Source organism: Taudactylus pleione, unplaced genomic scaffold (genome assembly GCF_031769625.1).
Source record: "Taudactylus pleione unplaced genomic scaffold, aTauple2 ptg000251l, whole genome shotgun sequence".
In the NCBI taxonomy this organism is placed as follows: Eukaryota; Metazoa; Chordata; class Amphibia; order Anura; family Myobatrachidae; genus Taudactylus; species Taudactylus pleione.
Genome location: NW_028284653.1, coordinates 4,041,174 through 4,058,987, shown reverse-complemented (window position 1 = coordinate 4,058,987; position 17,814 = coordinate 4,041,174). Strand labels below are relative to the sequence as shown.

The 17,814-nt window shown below is 41.5% G+C and overlaps 1 protein-coding gene across 1 annotated transcript in view; it reads right to left on the bottom strand.

Moving 5' to 3' along the window:
• LOC148515255 (mucin-19-like) overlaps positions 1-17,814 on the bottom strand; it is a 157,833-nt gene that overhangs the window by 7,309 nt on the left and 132,710 nt on the right. Inside the window, exons 20-22 of the mRNA XM_088480249.1 lie at positions 14,376-14,480; positions 13,240-13,437; positions 8,591-8,830 (exon numbers count right to left, since the gene is read on the bottom strand). Coding sequence (XP_088336375.1) covers positions 8,591-8,830; positions 13,240-13,437; positions 14,376-14,480 — 543 coding nt within the window. The remainder of the gene's footprint in view (positions 1-8,590; positions 8,831-13,239; positions 13,438-14,375; positions 14,481-17,814) is intronic.

The window sequence follows — 17,814 nt, the reverse complement described above, 5'->3', positions numbered from 1 at the left end:
AGCAGCGCCAAGCGTGCGCCTGTGTCCCATAAGTAAAGGGCCGGCTGGCTTGTCCATTAAAGGGTGCTGTAACCCCAAAGTGCACTCCAAACAAAATAAAAAATTATTTTCTGTGTTTGTGAATTGTGTGCACTGTGGCTGCATGTGCATCAACAAAGGAGCAGCGCCAAGCGTGCGCCTGTGTCCTATAAGTAAAGGGCCGACTGGCTAATCTCTTAAAGGTTGGTGTAAACACCCAAAGTGCACTCCAACAAAAGAAAAAAGATTTTCTTCTGTGTTTGTGAATTGTGTGCACTGTACGTGCATCCTCAAAGCAGCAGTGCCAAGCGTGCATCTGTCTGTTAAAGGGTGGTATAACCTCCAAAGTGCGCTCCAACAAAAATAAAATAATCATTTTTTCTGTGTTTCTGTGTGAAATGTATGCGCAGTAGCCGCATCTGCATCCTCAAAACAGCAGCGACAAGCGTGCGTCTGTCTGTTAAAGGGTGGTGTAACCCCCAAAGAGCACTCCAACAAAAATAAAATAATCATTTTTTCTGTGTTTGTGAATTGTGTGCACTGTACGTGCATCCTCAAAGCAGCAACACCAAGCGTGCGTCTGTCTGTTAAAGGGTGGTGTAACCCCCAAAGTGCACTCCAACAAAAAAAAACATTTTCTTCTGTTTGTGAATTGTGTGCACTGTACGTGCATCCTTAAAGCAGCAGTGCCAAGTGTTCATCTGTCTGTTAAAGGGTGGTGTAACCCCCAATGTGCACTCCAACAAAAAAGAAAAAATTTCTTCTGTGTTTGTGAATTGTGTGCACTGTACATGCATCCTCAAAGCAGCAACGCCAAGCATGTGTCTGTCTGTTAAAGGGTGGTGTAACCCTCAAAGTGTGCTCCACAAAAAATAAAAATTCTTCTTTTTTCTCCTGTCTTTGTGAATTGTGTGCACTGTAGCTGTACATGCATCAACAAAGGAGCAGTGCCAAGCGTGCGCCTGTGTCCCATAAGGTAAGAGCCAGCTGGCTAATTTCTTAAAGGGTGGTGTTACCCACAAAGTGCACTAGTCTCCAACAAAAAGAAAAAAATATATTCTGTGTTTGTGTGCGCCTTAGCCGCATGTATATATCAATATAACATAAATGGAGGACCAAACTTTGTCCAATAAAAATAAAATAGGGAAAGATCAAGAACCACTGCCATCAATGTCGTCTGCCAAGGCCGATGCCCAATGTCATAGTAGAGGGCATATACAATCCCAAATGACAACGTTTTGGAAAATGACCTTAAAAAAAACATTTAAATAATCTGAGGAGAAACGTAAACTTGCCAATATGCCATTTATGACACGGAGTGGCAAGGAACAGCTAAGGTCTTTCCCTATGTTCATGACTAGTGGTTCAGCTTCACATGATGATGGAAGCACTCATCCCGCTAAAAAAATCAAATGAGTTAAGCTGGCAAAAGCACAGCGAAGAACTGTGCATTCTAAGAAGATATCATAAATCCCCAAGGAGAGTCCAAGTGTGGTGGCGGTTGCAATGCCTGACCTTTCCAGCACTGGACTGGAAGAGGTGGCTCTTTCCACCATTTGCACACCCTCTGCAAGTGCTGAAAGGAGCACCCATAGTCCACTTGCTGATATGCAAATTGAAGATGTCACTGTTGAAGTACAACAGGATGAGGATACTGGTGTAGCTGGCGCTGAGGAGGAAGTTGGCAAGGAGGATTCTGATGGTGATGTGGTTTGTTTAAATCAGGCTCTGGGGGAGACAGTTGTCCAAGGGAAGAAAAAGCCCATCACGGTCATGCCTGGGCAGAAGACCAAACATTCCACCTCTTTTGTCTGGCAATATTTAATTCCAAATCCGGACAACAACTGTCTTGCCATATGTACCATATGTAAAGGTGAAATAAGTAGGGGTAGAGACGTTAACCACCTAGGAACATCCTCCCTTATACGTCACCTGCAGCGCATTCATAAAAAGTTACTGTCAAGTTCAAAAACTTTGGCTAAGACCATAAGCAGTCCAGGGACACCTAAATCCCTTTGTCCTGTTGAATCCAAGAGCCTGCAAACCACACTGTCAACTCCCTCCTCATCAATTTCCTCCTTGGTCGGGATCAGAAGTAGTCCTGCAGGCCATGTCACTGGCATGACTGACTCTCTATCCGGGATTCCTCCAGAGGATCCTGCATTGCTACGCCTACTGCTGCCGCTGCTGCTGTTGCTGGGAGTCGTTCATCATCCCAGAGAGGAAGTAGGAACACCACTACTTTTACTAAACAATTGACCCTCCAACAGTCCTTAGCGAGGAGGATGAAGTACGACAGCAGTCATCCTAAAGCAAAATGTATAATTGAAGCCTTGACTGCTATGTTGGTGTTAGAGGTGCATCCAGTATCCGCCATTAGTGCAGTGGGATTTAGACAATTGATGGAGGTAGTGTGTCCCCGGTTCCAAATCCCATCTAGATTCCACTTCACTAGGCCAAGACTGTACAGAAACATCAGAAAAAGTGTCCTCAGTGTCCTGAAAAATGCAGTTGTATCCAATGTCCACTTAACCAAGGACATGTGGACTGTGACAGCCCACTGGGTAGATGTATCACCTTACACAGCAACAGCAGCAGCGTCACCAGTCGCAGCATCTCTGAAACGCCAGCTCATTCCAAGGCAGGCTACGCTGTGTATCACTGGTTTCAGTAAGAGGCACACCACCGACAACCTCTTAGAGAAACTGAGGGAAATCATCGCCCAGTGGCTTACCCCACTTAGACTCTCCTGGGAATTTGTGATATCTGACAACGCCATCAATATTGTATGGGCATTACATCTGGGCATATTCCAGCACGCCCCATGTTTTGCTCACACAATAAATTTGGTGGTGCAGAATTTTCTGAAAAGCGACAGGGGCGTGCAGGAGACGCTTTGGGTGGCCCAAAAAATTTCTGCCCACTTTCGCCATTTAGCGACTGCGTGCTGAAGACTGGAGCACCAGCAAATACTCTTGAACCTGCCCCGCCATCACCTGAAGCAAGAGGTTGTGACACAATGGAACTCAACCCTCTATATGCTTCAGAGGATGGAGGAGCAGCAAAAGGCCATTCAAGCCTATACATCCACCTATGACATAGGCAAAGGAGGGGGTATGCACCTGACTCAAGCACAGTGGAGAATGATTTCCGTGTTGTGCAAGGTTCTCCAGCCCTTTTGAACTTGCCACACGTGAAGTCAGTTCAGACGCTGCCAGCTTGAGTCAAGTCATTTCCCTAATCAGGCTTTTGCAGAAGCACCTGGAGAAAGTGAAGGAGGAGCTAAGACAGAGCGATTCTGCTCGGCATGTGGGACTTGTGGATGAAGCCCTTAATTTGCTTTGCCAGGATTCCAGGGTAGTCAATCTGTTGAAATCAGACCACTACATTTTGGCCACATTGCTTGATCCTAGGTTTAAAGCCTATGTGGTGTCTCTCTTTCCGGCCGACACAAGCCTGCAGAGGTGCAAAGACCTGCTGGTGAAAACACTGTCAGCTGATGCGGAACGTGACACGTCAACAGCTCCTTCTTCATTTTCTCCCACAACTGGGGCTGCCAGGAAAAAAACTTAGGTATCCTAAGCAACCCACTGGAGGTGATGCAGGGTAGGCAGGACCAAGTTTGGATATCTGGTCCGGACTGAAGGACGTGCCAACAATTTCTGACATGTCTACTGTCTCTGCATATGATACTGTCACCATTGACAGAATGGTGGAGGATTACATTGGTGACAGCATGTCAGACAGTCCATACCTGTACTGGCAGGAAAAAGAGGCAATTTGGAGGCCTCTGTACAAACTGACTCTATTTTACCTGAGTTGCCCCCCCTCCAGTGTGTACTCCGAAAGACTGTTTAGTGCAGCCGGGAACCTTGTCAGCGAAAGGCGTAGGAGGTTGCTTCCACAAAATGTGGAGATGATGTTCATAAAAATGACCAGCCTCCAGAACGTACAGAGGGACCTGTGGTGGTGGATTCCGGTGGGGACGAATTAGTACTCTGTGAGGATGAGGATGTACACAACACTGAAGAGGGTGAGGAATCGGTGGATGAGGAGGATGAGGACGACATCTAGCCTCTGTAGAGCCAGTTTGTGCAGGGACAGATTAATTGCCAGCTTGTTTTGTGGGGGCCCAAACGAACCAATCATTTCAGCCACAGTCGTGTGGCAGACCCTGGCGCTGAAATGATTGGTTTGTTAAAGTGTGCATGTCCTGTTTATACAACAAAAGGGTGGGTGGGAGGGCCCAAGGACAATTCCATCTTGCACCTCTTTTTTTTTCTTTGCAATATGTACTGTTTGGGGCCTAGTTTTTCAAACTGCCATCCTGTCTGCCACTGCAGTGTCACTCCTAGATGGGCCACGTGTTTGTGCCGCCCACTCGTGTCGCTTAGCATAGTCATCCAGCTACCTCGGTGCAACCTTTTGGACATAAAAACACTATTGTGAGGTGTGAGGTGTTCATAATAGACTGGAAATGAGTGGAAATTAAGGTTATTGAGGTTAATAATAGCATAGGAGCAGAAAACCCCACAAATTCTGTGATTTTAGCTGTTTTTATGCTTTTTTTTTTTTTTTTAAAATACAGATCCAAAACACAAAACCCAGAACCCAAAACACGGAAGGGTGGTTTTGGCAAAACCAATCCAGATCCAAAACACGAAGAAAGATCCAGATCTAAAACACAAAACACAAAAAGTGGCCGGTGCACACCACTAATTTTAACACAGTTACAGGGATGTGCATAATCAAGCCCCAGTGGCAGCATACGCAGCCAGAGGCCTACATGGCAACATGAAGCTTCGCAGGTTGTGAGTCATGTCAAGCCCAACCACAACTCTGCGTATGGATCCGATGTTACTCGATGTTACCTGTGTTTTCGCTGACTTGCGGATGTATGTTATATGTAATGGGAAGTGGCAGCTTTATAAGCTGGTGGGCATCTTGGTATAGTGTTATCGCATTCATTTGCATATTTTCGCAACATGAGGGGGTTTACATTTGCAAACTTCTGATCCAAGCTGAATGAGACCCAATATCTCATGCACTGCAATAAACCAAATCTAGTGGTTAAGGTCTATCTGCCTGTTATTCCTGAGCCTATATTATTCCTGCTGGTGTCTACTATTTATAAAATGTGTCCACCACAAAATAGTAGACACATCTCAACCATGACAGGTGGATCCCATGCTGTAAGTCATCTTGTCATAATGTGATCAGAGCAGCTTTGTATAGCCTGATGCCCATTGTTGCTTTCACAGGGGGGACCTATGTTTATTGTCTGCTGTTGCAGTAAGCAGTCTAGTCTATATCACTGGTGTTGTCAGTTACTTATTTTAGGGGAGAAACATATTATTAATTATTACTTTATAACAAGTAAACTGTATGTGCACAGGGGTGACACCAAGGTGCAGACTCCCCCTCAGTGACAGGAGTCGGGTGCTGCACTATAGTATTAAGTGCAGCACTTGGCTCCTAACACTGTGAGGAAGCCGGCGCTGCACACAGGGCAGTACGCACCTCCTGCACCTTAACCCCCCCCCTCGGTCACCCCAATAAAAAGCATAGGAGTCAGGAATACAGGGTTCAGGCCATGAGACCACCCCCTTCCAGCATGACCACACCCTGTCCATGAGGCCATGCCCCCCTTTCGGCCGCGAGCACAGCATCCCTCCCTGCACCAGGTGACACCACGGGGAGGGACGCCACTGCTTCACAGGAGGACTTCAGTAGCAAAAAGAGGAATATCTTGAGATACGCTTTCTCAATGTACACTTACATGTGCATGTTACACTCCACATAACTTGTGTTTGTACCCCAAAGTCCATATCTCCAGGTGCAAGAGGCCACAAGTGTGAGTTACATTTAATTCAACTGTAAGTTTATGAAATTAGTAATTCCAGCCTGTAGTTGCACTTAGGTCAAGTATAAATCAGGCCTTTTGCTGTCTGACAATCAGCAGTTTTTATCAACATAATGCATTTAAAATATCCAACAAATAGCATGGCTTTCTACTATAATAGTGTTCATTCCTATATCCTAATAGATAGTATGTACTGTACTACAATATTACTATATAAGAAAAGAAAATAGATTAGAGAGATTTCCACAAATGAACAAAGTGAAATTGGTACTTACGACAAAGATCTGGGGTACGCCAATCAGCACATACTCCAACTGCAATGCAAGCTTGAGCATATTTTGAAACAGAGGTGCAAAACCCTAGATATATCCCTTCCATATCACATACACAAGCTTCTTTGATACAGGCATCATAATAAGGTGTTGGATCAACCTAAATGAAAATGGACATGTAATTATATGTAACCTGTTTTTCTACGTTTAGCATGTTTTACAGTCCACTACCAGAGCTATATCTGAACTCATTTTTCGAGCGCCAATAGCCCTGTAGAGCATGCTCTAGGTGTCAATGTAATCTCCTGTTTAACTGTGGCTCTGACTCACAGCTGAGCATATGTAACAATTGTGCTCAGTGGTCTCATTTCTGCACTGAGCGCTCCCCTTCCTCAATGTCACTGATAGGCTGGGAGCACAGAGGTCACTGTGATCCCAGTCTATCAGTGATAGGGAAGTGTAGCATCAAAGCTCCTATATCTGCGCAGGATAGCAGGCTCTTGGAAGTAGGTGGTGGGGATGCTCCAGGTTCCATGGAACCTTGCTACACAACTGCTCACCATGGCTAGTTCCACTTACAGTCAAAGGTACAGTGGTAGTGGAAATTAATACCATTTGTCTGTAAATGGCAACTACAACAATAAACAAAATAAATCTATTATGAGAGTGATTTAAAAAAAAGTAAATAAACTTAAACTATATATCACTAATGCTGGGCATACACGGCCAGATAAAATGTCTGTCAGACCGACAGACATTTTATCTGGCAGCCTGCCAGCCGCAGATGTCGCCGGCATACACTGTGAGAGAAATCTCACAGTGTATCAGCCCGACGTCTGTGCTCCGCCCCCGGGGGAGGAGACATTTCCCTGTTCCTTCCATAGGAAGGAACACAGGAAATGTCTGTCTATCGGCCGTGGCTGGGCATACACTGCCCAATGCGGCCGACAGTATACCGGTTAAATATTGCATCAGACGGGCATGCTGGACAATCCGGCATGCCCGACCGAGCAATATTTAACCCTCGGTCGCCCGTACACACGCTACAATTATCGGGGCGATCCGCCGACATCAGGTGGATCGCCCCGATAATTGTAGTGTATATGGCCAGCATAAGCCATTTGTTTTTTAGGCAAAACTAATCTCATAAGAATTTAGCCTATCAATTAAATATGAAATAATAAAACAATGTAGTGTGATATTTATAGTTCCTACTGAAGTTATAGGCCCGTATTCAATTTGAAGTGAAAAGTCCAGACTTTTCGCCTGCTGGACTTTTTTGCCTTCTTCGCCTGTTTTCCAGGTGGAAAAGCATTGCGCGCGTGCCTGCTATTCCCCGTATTCAATTCCAAAGTAGGCGAAATTGGGAACCGGCGAAACTTTGATCGGCGAAAAAATATGGGAATTTTCGGGAATTCATTGTAGGACCCCCCTAAAGATGTCCAGACCTGGGGGATCACTATGGGTACCCCTGTTTTTGCCTGCAGTTGGGTTTTTAAATCGTTTTTGAAAGTCGGGTTTTTAAATAGCCGCGGCAGGTGTTTTTTTCCCAAGTAATGCAGAAGAGCACTTAGCTATTTTTTTTTTCATTTTTAAAAGTGGTCCCATTGAATTTTGGGTACATGAAAATGGATACTAGCATATTTTTAAGTCCCTAAACTAATTTTTTTTAAATTCTGCAAAAATGCACCTGCCGCTAATAGCCTATTCTAGAAAACACCTGCCGCATACTTACAGAATACCCCTGAACCTATTTCGCTATTTTTAAACACTGTTCCTCTATTTTTTTTTTCTCCCCAAAATGTTAAATAATTTTTTTGGGGTGTCCCGATATTTTTATTTACTTTTTTTTTTGCACATGTCGTTTTAAGGGGGCATTCCCAAGGGTGCAGGCTATTTTTTTAAGCCTGCACCCCTAAACCCCAATTCTGCATTTTTTTTTTAAAGGCTGGTGAAAAATTATCCCTTTTTTTTTACAATGACTTTTCACAATTGCGAAAAGTCAATGTAATTGAAACCGGGGATATTTCAAATAGGCGAAAATGATGCTATAAATAATCGCTGATTCCGACATTTCGCCTCAAATTGAATGCGGGCAATAGTATGAATTCAGCTGGTTAAGCTATGTGTTAGTGACAGGTCAATTATATGAAGGTCAATTTAAATAAATATGATGGCTCATTGAACTCAGCTTTACCAATTCAAATAATGCCGTGATGGGTGGAGCAGAGATTTATGGCTTCACACATGATATTTAAGTATTCTGTACATTTTTCTGATCATGTGAGGACTTATCACGAATAGAGGGCACCTCTTATAAAAATAAACTGCTGAAATATTACCTACTATACTTTAAATTGATGAAATAGTGGAGATCTATTGTGTACAGTATATCTTGTAAGGTAAGCCTTTCTAAACAAGAGTAAAAGCAACTTACTTTTAAGTGGCAGTCTTTGAATATAGCTTCCTTTATTATTTGGCATTTCCTTAATGCCCAGGATTTACAGTAAGGATTTCTGTCACATGGGAAAGCTTGAGTCTGTGCGTCTGGACAAAATGAATCATCCTTCCAACTATTTCCCAGCTCTAGTTCTCTAGTCATCCTAATACCATTTCTGGCAATTAAATCATCATTCATATCCCCATTGTTATTTCCACACAAGCCACAAACTTTGTCCTGTATTATAAAGTTTAAAACAAGCAGATATTTATTTATTTTCTACCAAGCCATGTCATAAGTATAACAACTTTACTTTATAATTATATGCAAAGAAAATAGTGTTAGTAAAATATACAGCATATTATAATCTGAGTTCGTCTCTAAGGGGTATATTTAGTTAAGTGAGAGTTTTTAGAAGTGGAGATGTTGCCCATAGAAACCAATCAGGTTTTACTTAGCATTTATCTAGCACAGTCTAGAAGATAATAGCTAGAATCTGATTGGTTGCTATGGGCAACATCCCCACTTCTAAAAACCCGCACTTTAGTAAATATCCCCCTAAATGTCCCCATCAATACATTATATGTGAATGCAAAGGTATTATTCTGCTGACTAAGGGCCTGATTCAGAGTTGGGAATAGAATAAGACAGAGCAAGTAACTGTGCATCTTGGTAAAACCATGCTGCACTTCAGGTGGCACAGATGCAAAATGTGCTGAGAAATTTATATATGAGAGGGGCATGTCCAAACTGAGATATAAATTGCAGTGTAAAAATAAAGCTGTCCAGCCTGTGTGTGCTACATGCAAAAGTAGCCAGTATTTACCCTGCATGCAAACATTTTTATGTATTTGCAGTTTGCACACCTTGCATTGCAACATGGTTTGTCCAGGTACACAGTTACTTGCTATATTTTACTCTATTCCCAATTCTGTGTCAAGTCCTATGTACAGATAACAAACCATTCAGCCCACTTAGTAGAATTTTCAGTTGTCGGGTCATTTTTATTTGAAAAAATTCCAGTTTTTAATTATGATACAAAAACCAATATTGGGAGAGATGTATGAAACGTCGAAGCATGTTATGTGCGCTGATATCGCTTCTCCCTGATGTATGAACAGGGGGTTTGCCGGTAAATGACAGGGGCGCTATGTCATTATTGGCACTGCTATCTACTAGATACTTGCGAGATCCCGTACATGCTCAGTGGAACCGGTCGGGACTGAGACACAGTGCATCAACACTAGGCTGATGCACTGCATACTCAGGCAGGGATCGCCTGAGGGGGGGATTTAACAGTACTGCTATCGACAAGGTAGCAGCACTGGTAGCCTGGGCAATGTATGAACTGTCAGTTTGCCTGACCATTCTGCCCGCTGCAGCTGTCGCTATCGACAGCTACAGCCTGGCGATGCCCTATCCCCACAGCAGGGACAGTGCTGTCCCTGCTGCGGGGGCTGCCGGCTCCAGGGCTGCATGCGGGATCTCGCGATACTTGCGAGATCCCGCACATGCTCAGTGGAGCCGGCCGGGACTGAGACACAGCGCATCAGCACTAGGCTGATACACTGTGTACTCAGGCAGGGATCGCCTGAGGGGGGCATTTAACACTCCCCCACTCCGGTCATTGAGATGTTAATACATCTCATTGTTAGTGCTTCCTGCTTCACCACGGTAAAGAGGCGAAGTGGGAAGTGATACAGCAGCACTTAACATGCCGCTATAATACATCTTCCCCTCTGTCACTAATCTCCTGTGATGTCTTGATGATCTGATTAGAAAAAGACTGTGTTGTTAGTAGTGGTTGCGGGCTATAAGAACTTTTATGGTTACTAGTCTCAGTCTACACTTATAAAGCACTAACATAATGTGGCAAGCATAATGTGCATATAAAACAGTTTTAATTAATTCAGAGTAATTTACTAAGTATATAATATATCATATGTCAATGATTTTATAATATCTAAATCAATGTTTACAAAGAGAACTAAATAACCCCAACTAAGGAAGAGTATATAATGAAAAAGAGAGGCCCAAGAGCTGAACCTTGAGGGACACCAACAGATGCTGGAAAGGGGATAAAGGTGGAGTCATGAGGAGAGACAAGAGAAAGAGTGGTCAGATCGGTATGAGGACAGCCACTGAGAGTGCAAAGTCATTCAGACCTGGGAGGGAGATGCATCAAACCTTTTAAGGCCAAGTGGAGAAGTTGCAAATAGCAACCAATCAGTTTCTAGCTATCATTTATCAGGTACAGTCCTAAAAATAATAGCTATATGCTGGTTGCTATGGGCATCTGCCCCACCTGTCATTTAATTGATAAATGTGCAGGATTTGCAGGAAGACAGGATGGTGTCAAACTCAATGATGAGGTCAAGGAGGATGAATAAAGACTCATAAAAGATGCATGGCTCTAACAGACTCTCAATACTTATCCCTTATTTTTAATGTATAAATTATTTCTTATATATGGTATACTATGATGCCCGCTTTTGCCATTTGTTGTATTTAAAAATTGGATTTGGCAGCAAGAATTGGTGACTTTAGCAAGGTTAGTTTCTGTGTACTGCAGAGAAAGAAAGCTAGACTGAAGTGGGTAAAGTAGGAAGTAGAAGGAAATAAAAGTAGAAATGCAGCTGTAAATCCTCTCATGGAGCTTAGAGGCAAAGGCTAGGAGATAGATGGAATTGTAGTTAAAGCTTGGGCTGATTTCCGCTATTTGAGGAGTCTCTATAGCATGCTTAATGACTATTTTAATAGTAAATCAGCTAAGCCTCTATAGTGCTGGGAGTGGTTGAGGGATTTGCTGAATGCTGTCATTTATTTATGTATGGAGTATTTCCGTTCATTTCAATAGCTTCTTTAAAAAGGAGTTAAAATATTTTCCTTGCTTAAAACATCACTTACTGGAATGGGAAGTGATCCATGTCACTTGCATTTCAGACAAATTCACTCATGCAATTATGCACAGCAGAGTTCACCTGTGTGTGACCTGTATACAAAATATTTTTTGGACACAAAGTGCAAATGCGTTTTTATGTGTGGTAGGAATACTTAATACTGACTAAAATTAAAAAAATATTGTTTCAAATTTGTAGCTGTATAAAAAGTGGATTGTAATGTTAATTGTTACTTTTGATGTTATGGATTTGTGATTAAAAACAAAATTGTAAAAAAGAACTCCCTATCCTAAATCTATTTACACATTTGCACATGTACTGTACAAAAGCATACATCCACATATAAATTGCATATATTATGTTTATAGTATTACAGTACAGTATATATATTTGATTTTCTAGTTTAGACAAGAAACTTCACTGTACAATAAACAGTATACAGTGTATAACGTTTGAGTAGAATGGAATACTGCAGTTCATTTTTTTAACTTTCTTTTCTGAGCATCGTTTGGACAATATTTATTTTTACCATAAATCTATCCTCTATCCAAAACTTTACACTGTATACATTCTTAACTTTGCATGTTGTTGAACTCTAAAGTGTTTAATTATTTAGTACATGCATTTGAACTGCAAGTCTTTGTCATATAAGTCTTACAAATATTATTGTTATCCTTTGTTCATGCAGTTAACTATAGTCTTCTTCTGCTTCTTGGGTAAAGTTCATGTCTCTGGTTCTAGACTATATTGTGTTATCCAGAGGATGATAAATCCAACTCCTCTATGAGATTTATTCAACTGTTATTGGGCCTGTTTCAAAGGTGGATGCTATGGCATCCGCTGGTGCGTCTCTTTGCAGAGTCGTGGCAACTATAATATGTTAATGCTTGTCTCAGCGGGGAATTCAATTAGCCCCGATAATTTTTTGAGCAAATAAGATGGGACATACCATAATTTTTTGCCTTCGGGCAACTCAATTAGGTCCCTTTTATTCACCCAAAAATATGTTTGTTTTTGTGCGAATACACACAGGTCCATGACCTTATCAAGGATCCTATGTGTTTTCAAGATCGCAAAAAATAGTTTCTGTACCATGGGCAGGCGAAAGAAAATCCCAGTTAACTGCAGGTTTTGCGGCTAACTGAATTCCCCCCTCAGTCTTTCCCTTGTGCACTAGGGTCCATCTCAATGAGCAAGCACTGATATGCCCACTTTCAGCATCTGTGCATGCTGTAACAATGTCAGTGATTCTTGACACACCAACATCGCATGCATCATCAACAGTTGTATTATCTCCAATGGCAATGTCTCTGTTTGAACATGGCCTATGTGGAAGCAGCTGTGCATCTGAAAATGCAGCCACTTTTAACTGACATGCCCACGACACTCCCATAACATGTCCATGGAAGTTTTTATTTTTGCATTCACTTCAGGCCATCTCCCAGTCACCACCTAGGAATGCAAATCACTCTGCCACCTCATTTCTCCCTAGCGCATACATTTTGTCTAGAGCTTGAGCGGTAGGGGTTTTCAGGACTTTTCTTGCATGCACAGCTGAAAATAATCACTCAACTACATGAACATTAACATTGCGTTTGAATTGCATGCAGGGCTCATGTAGTGTTATCAAATACTGTAATATGGCTCATTTGGTGTTTTAAGACTAAAAAGGAATATTGTAAGTCCTACTTGTCAAAGTAGAAAGTAGAACACAAAATTAAAGTGCCAATTGTTTTCAACACTTACATTCCATTTAGGGTCAATCAGCATTGTAACATCTGTATTTTTATCCCATATTACAGCAATTCCATTAGACAATTGGACAACCATGTACATGCCGATTGTCATTTCAGAATGGGTGTTCATGAGTTTGTTGGAAGAACAGTCTGAATCTCTAGAAAACTCAGATTTGCTTTTTCCATCTTGTAGGGTAATTATAATGTCCTGAAAATAAAAGAAAAGCATTGTGTTTTATTAGGAATTTCAGTTATAATACAGTACAGATAGCAATAGACAATGACAAAGCATTAAATTCAACACATTTCAATTACATTTGATCAAAAAATGTACTGCAAAACACAAGAGTACTAATAATTAATTTCAGTAAGCAGCTAAATGCAATGAGGAAGGGGATGCAGAGAAGAATATCATGAATACAGTCCAGAGGATGTGGAATATTATGTCGACAGCATGATGTTGACATAGTTTGAATGCCGACATTCAGGATGTCAACTTGTCGACACTAATATAATGTCGAGTTTGCCAGAGTGTAGACGTTATTAATCTTGACAGTCAGATTGTTGACAATGGTATTTTAAACTGAACGTAACTGTAAGCCAAACCTTAACCCTAATTGCATCCTAACACTAACCCTAATTGCAGCCTAACCCTAGCCATAAAATCATGTGTCAAATTTCTGGCTATAGACATAATGAATACATATCAGTCAAAGTGAGTTTGACTAATAATCCTCTATGTTTTTGCATAGACTTGAGGTTTATAGATCAGAAATTCACATGAAAAAGGGATTGTGTTGATGATATCCATGGAAATCACCTATGATATAAAGACAAGTTTTTTCTATTGCATTGAGGCAATAGCTGACAGCAAGTCTCTGGACTTTCACTTAGAGATTATACCTAGTAGACACTGTGGTACATGATATGTTTTTTGAATTGATATGCAGTAAGTTTTGTACTTTCAGTTCACTTTAGACATTAGAAATGCATATGACAATCAGAACTGTTTTTTCAAAACTTTAGTATTATGATATTAGGGCTTTGAAGGGAATGTGTAATTCATTGTATAGCTGAAAAAAATGATCGTACGCACAATACATTTAATGTTGACATTTTTAAAGTTGTTCTATATAAAAAACTTACTTCAAAGGATATGATAACTTTTCTGGAACAAGTCAGTCCATCTTCACAGCAAGGGCTACTTTGTACAGAAATACTGAATGTGCCTGGATTATTCTTGCAATTATCCTGGCAAAAGAAACTTTTATTAATTTCAAAGAACTAGCATTTGCAAAATTATACAAATTAAATATTTACCTGTGCTACATTATAAGTAGGTAGAATATCTAGAACTGACCTGTTTAAGTAATTTTGAGACACGGGGGGTGATTCTGCAAGGTTTGCAATTGCAAAGCTGCACACAGGCAACTTTGCAAATAAGTCCTTGCTATTATGCAAATGCAGTAGGAGGTGTATTACTCCCCCTCCTCCCCCCCCCACCCGTCGTGATGGTGGATGGTGCTGGTCCGCCAGCCAGTTGAGTAAGCCTCAGCTTACTCAGACTAACCGGTTTGCTAGCTCAGGACACTGCGTTGATCTACGCAGTGCCTCGGCTTGCCACTCCCGGCTTGCCATGCCCGCTTTTCTGGGAATGCTGGCCGACCCTGCACCACCCATTAAATGCCTGTCAATCAGGCAGATGTACAGAAGCGGCTGCATGCGACTACGCAGGACCCATTAGGCACACTTGCAGAATGGGTCCTGCGCAGATTCCTGATAATCAAGAATCTGTGATCAGCAGTGCACTTGCTGAATCAGGCCCACAGTGTATTGAATACATTAAAACAAGCCCACTTAATGAGTTCTGGCAAAAGAGTATGTCTAATTTAATTAACAGCACTGTAACCTCATTTTGTTTTTCTTGTCTGTGTCTAATCATTGGATAAAGTATTTTATGTTAATAAAGACCTGTGACCGACAGTGGTAGTAATTTATGAAGCACAAAATAGCTGCTCTGCAGAGCAAAAGCAGAGTTGGAACCATTGGATGTCTTGATTTACACAAATGTACATTGAGTTCCACTAGAGCACATAGGTTTACGGAACAAGTTATGCTTGAGAAGAGAGTTAAGCTAGCTACACACTGTCAGATTTTTTTGATCGGGATAAAAAACGGGGCGATTTTTTAGCAAATTCCCAGCCCCAATATCTGTGCTACACATTATGCAACTTTTTAATAGAAGCTACCGATTATCCACCACACTAATTTTGCATATGTACGCCCACACGGAGGATGACAAAGTGACAGGAAAACATAGGAGATATCAACAGATTATCGAAAATGCACACACACTGCTCCATATTGTGAAATTGAGGCAAACATTTTCGTTCTTGGCCGATCAATAGGATAATCAATACAATGAGTTTTTTTGTCTAAATGCTAAAATAATCATTCATACATACTGTACAATAAATCAGGCCGATCACCCGATTACTGGCAAAATGGACCAATAATTGTATAGTGTGTACATAGTTTTATGGGGAGTAAAGGCATTCCTACAGTTCACAGTTGGTACAATGATGTAGTTATTTCTGTGAAGCAGCTCAGGAACATGATTTTTGCTCAACAAGATTATTGGGGTGAAGTTTATTAAAGGTTAAATTTTTATAGATTTTGATTGATTTTAAATTGTTTAAAATCGATCATCATTGATGTTTTATTTTAGGGGCTAAATCAAACATTTACAAACATTTAAAAATCAATATAAAAAATCTTTGTTAATAAATGTGCAATTTAGTTTAAAGAGATTTTCAGTAAATTTACCCCTTTAAATCCCATGAAGGGGTGGAAAGCCATCAATATTTGGATCTCATCCTGTACTACTAATGGAACCCACATCTACATGTTACACTTTGGCAGAGATACGCATTTCTAGGCTAAGTTCAGAAAACACACAATTGCTGCATGTACTAAAGTTCACATCATGGGGGAGGTGCATCAAGCCTTGAATAGAGATTAAAAAAAAGTGGAGAAGTTTCCCAAAGCAACCCATTAACTTCAGTCATTTAACTAGCACAGTCTCTGAAATTATAGTTATAAGCTGATTGGTTGCTTTATCTCTCAAAAAGGGTTTGTACATCTCCCCCTTTGATAGAAGCTAAGAATGACACTATTCCAAACATTGGGCCTGATTCAGAGCCATTCGCTATTTGTGGTCGTTCGTTCAAAAACAAGGGGTGGCTATTCAAATGATCCGTTCGCAAATTGCAGTCTGTTCCCACCTCTAAGTCTGAATGAGCGAGCAAAACATACGCTCGTTTTTTTGATAAAAACGCCCCCTGGCCGCACACACCATACGTCATGTCCGCTATTTATTAGATTAATCGAGTACATCGTACAGCGTATGAACTGCTCGCTATTCTTGTGGTTGGTGTTTTCAACCACTATCTTGCGAGCAGTTCTGAGTTAAAAAAAACCAAGTGACGTGGTCAGTGACGCTGCTGTATTAAATATGCACTCCCTTAAAACGCCCGTTTTGACCTTTAAGCACGCCTGCATTCGGATCTCCACTCCCCGTTTTCAAGCACCTTCCCCTGTTACCACCCACATACGCCTCATTCTGTCACTCAAAATAGCAGGCCCTCGCTATATTGCGTACCAACGATTTTCGGCCGCACTGACTGGTTCGCGCATGCGTACTAAAAACCGTACGCATGCGCAGATGTGCGAACATCGCTCGGAACGAGCGTACTGCCGCTAGCGAGTGGCTCTGAATGAGGGCCATAGTTTTATGTGAAAAATGTAAATATTTTCTATTGAAAGAGAGAGAATGTTGTACTTGTCAGTAATAGAGTGCATCCGGAAAACATTCACAGCACTTCACTTTTTCCACATTTTGTTATGTTACAGCCTCATTCCAAAATGGAATAAATTAATTTTTGTCCTCAAAAATCCTACACACAATACCCCATAATGACAACGTGTAAAAAGGTTTTTTGAGATTTTTGCTAATTTAATTTAATAGAAACACTAAAAAAATCACATTTACATAAGTATTCACAGCCTTTGCTCAATACTTTGTTGATGCACCTTTGGCAGCAATTACAGCCCCAAGTCTTTTTGAATATGATGCCACAAGCTTGGCACACCTATCTTTGGGCAGTTCCGTGCAGCATCTCGCAAGCTCCATCAGGTTGGATGGGAAGCATCAGTGCACAGCCATTTTCATATCTCTCCAGAGATGTTCAATCAGATTCAAGTCTGGGCTCTGGCTGGGCCACTCAAAGACATTCACAGAGTTGTGCTGAAGCCACTTCTTTGATATTATGGATGTGCTTAGGGTCATTGTCCTGCTGAAAGATGAACTGTCACCCCAGTCTGAGGTCAAGAGCACTCTGGAGCAGGTTTTTATCCAGGATGTCTCTGCACATTGCTGCATCCATCTTTCCCTCTATCCTGACTAGTCTCCCAGTTCCTGCCACTGAAAAACATCCCCACAGCATGATGCTGCTACCACCATGCTTCACTGTAGGGATGGTATTAGCCTGGTGATGAGCGGTGCCTGGTTTCCTCCAAACATAAT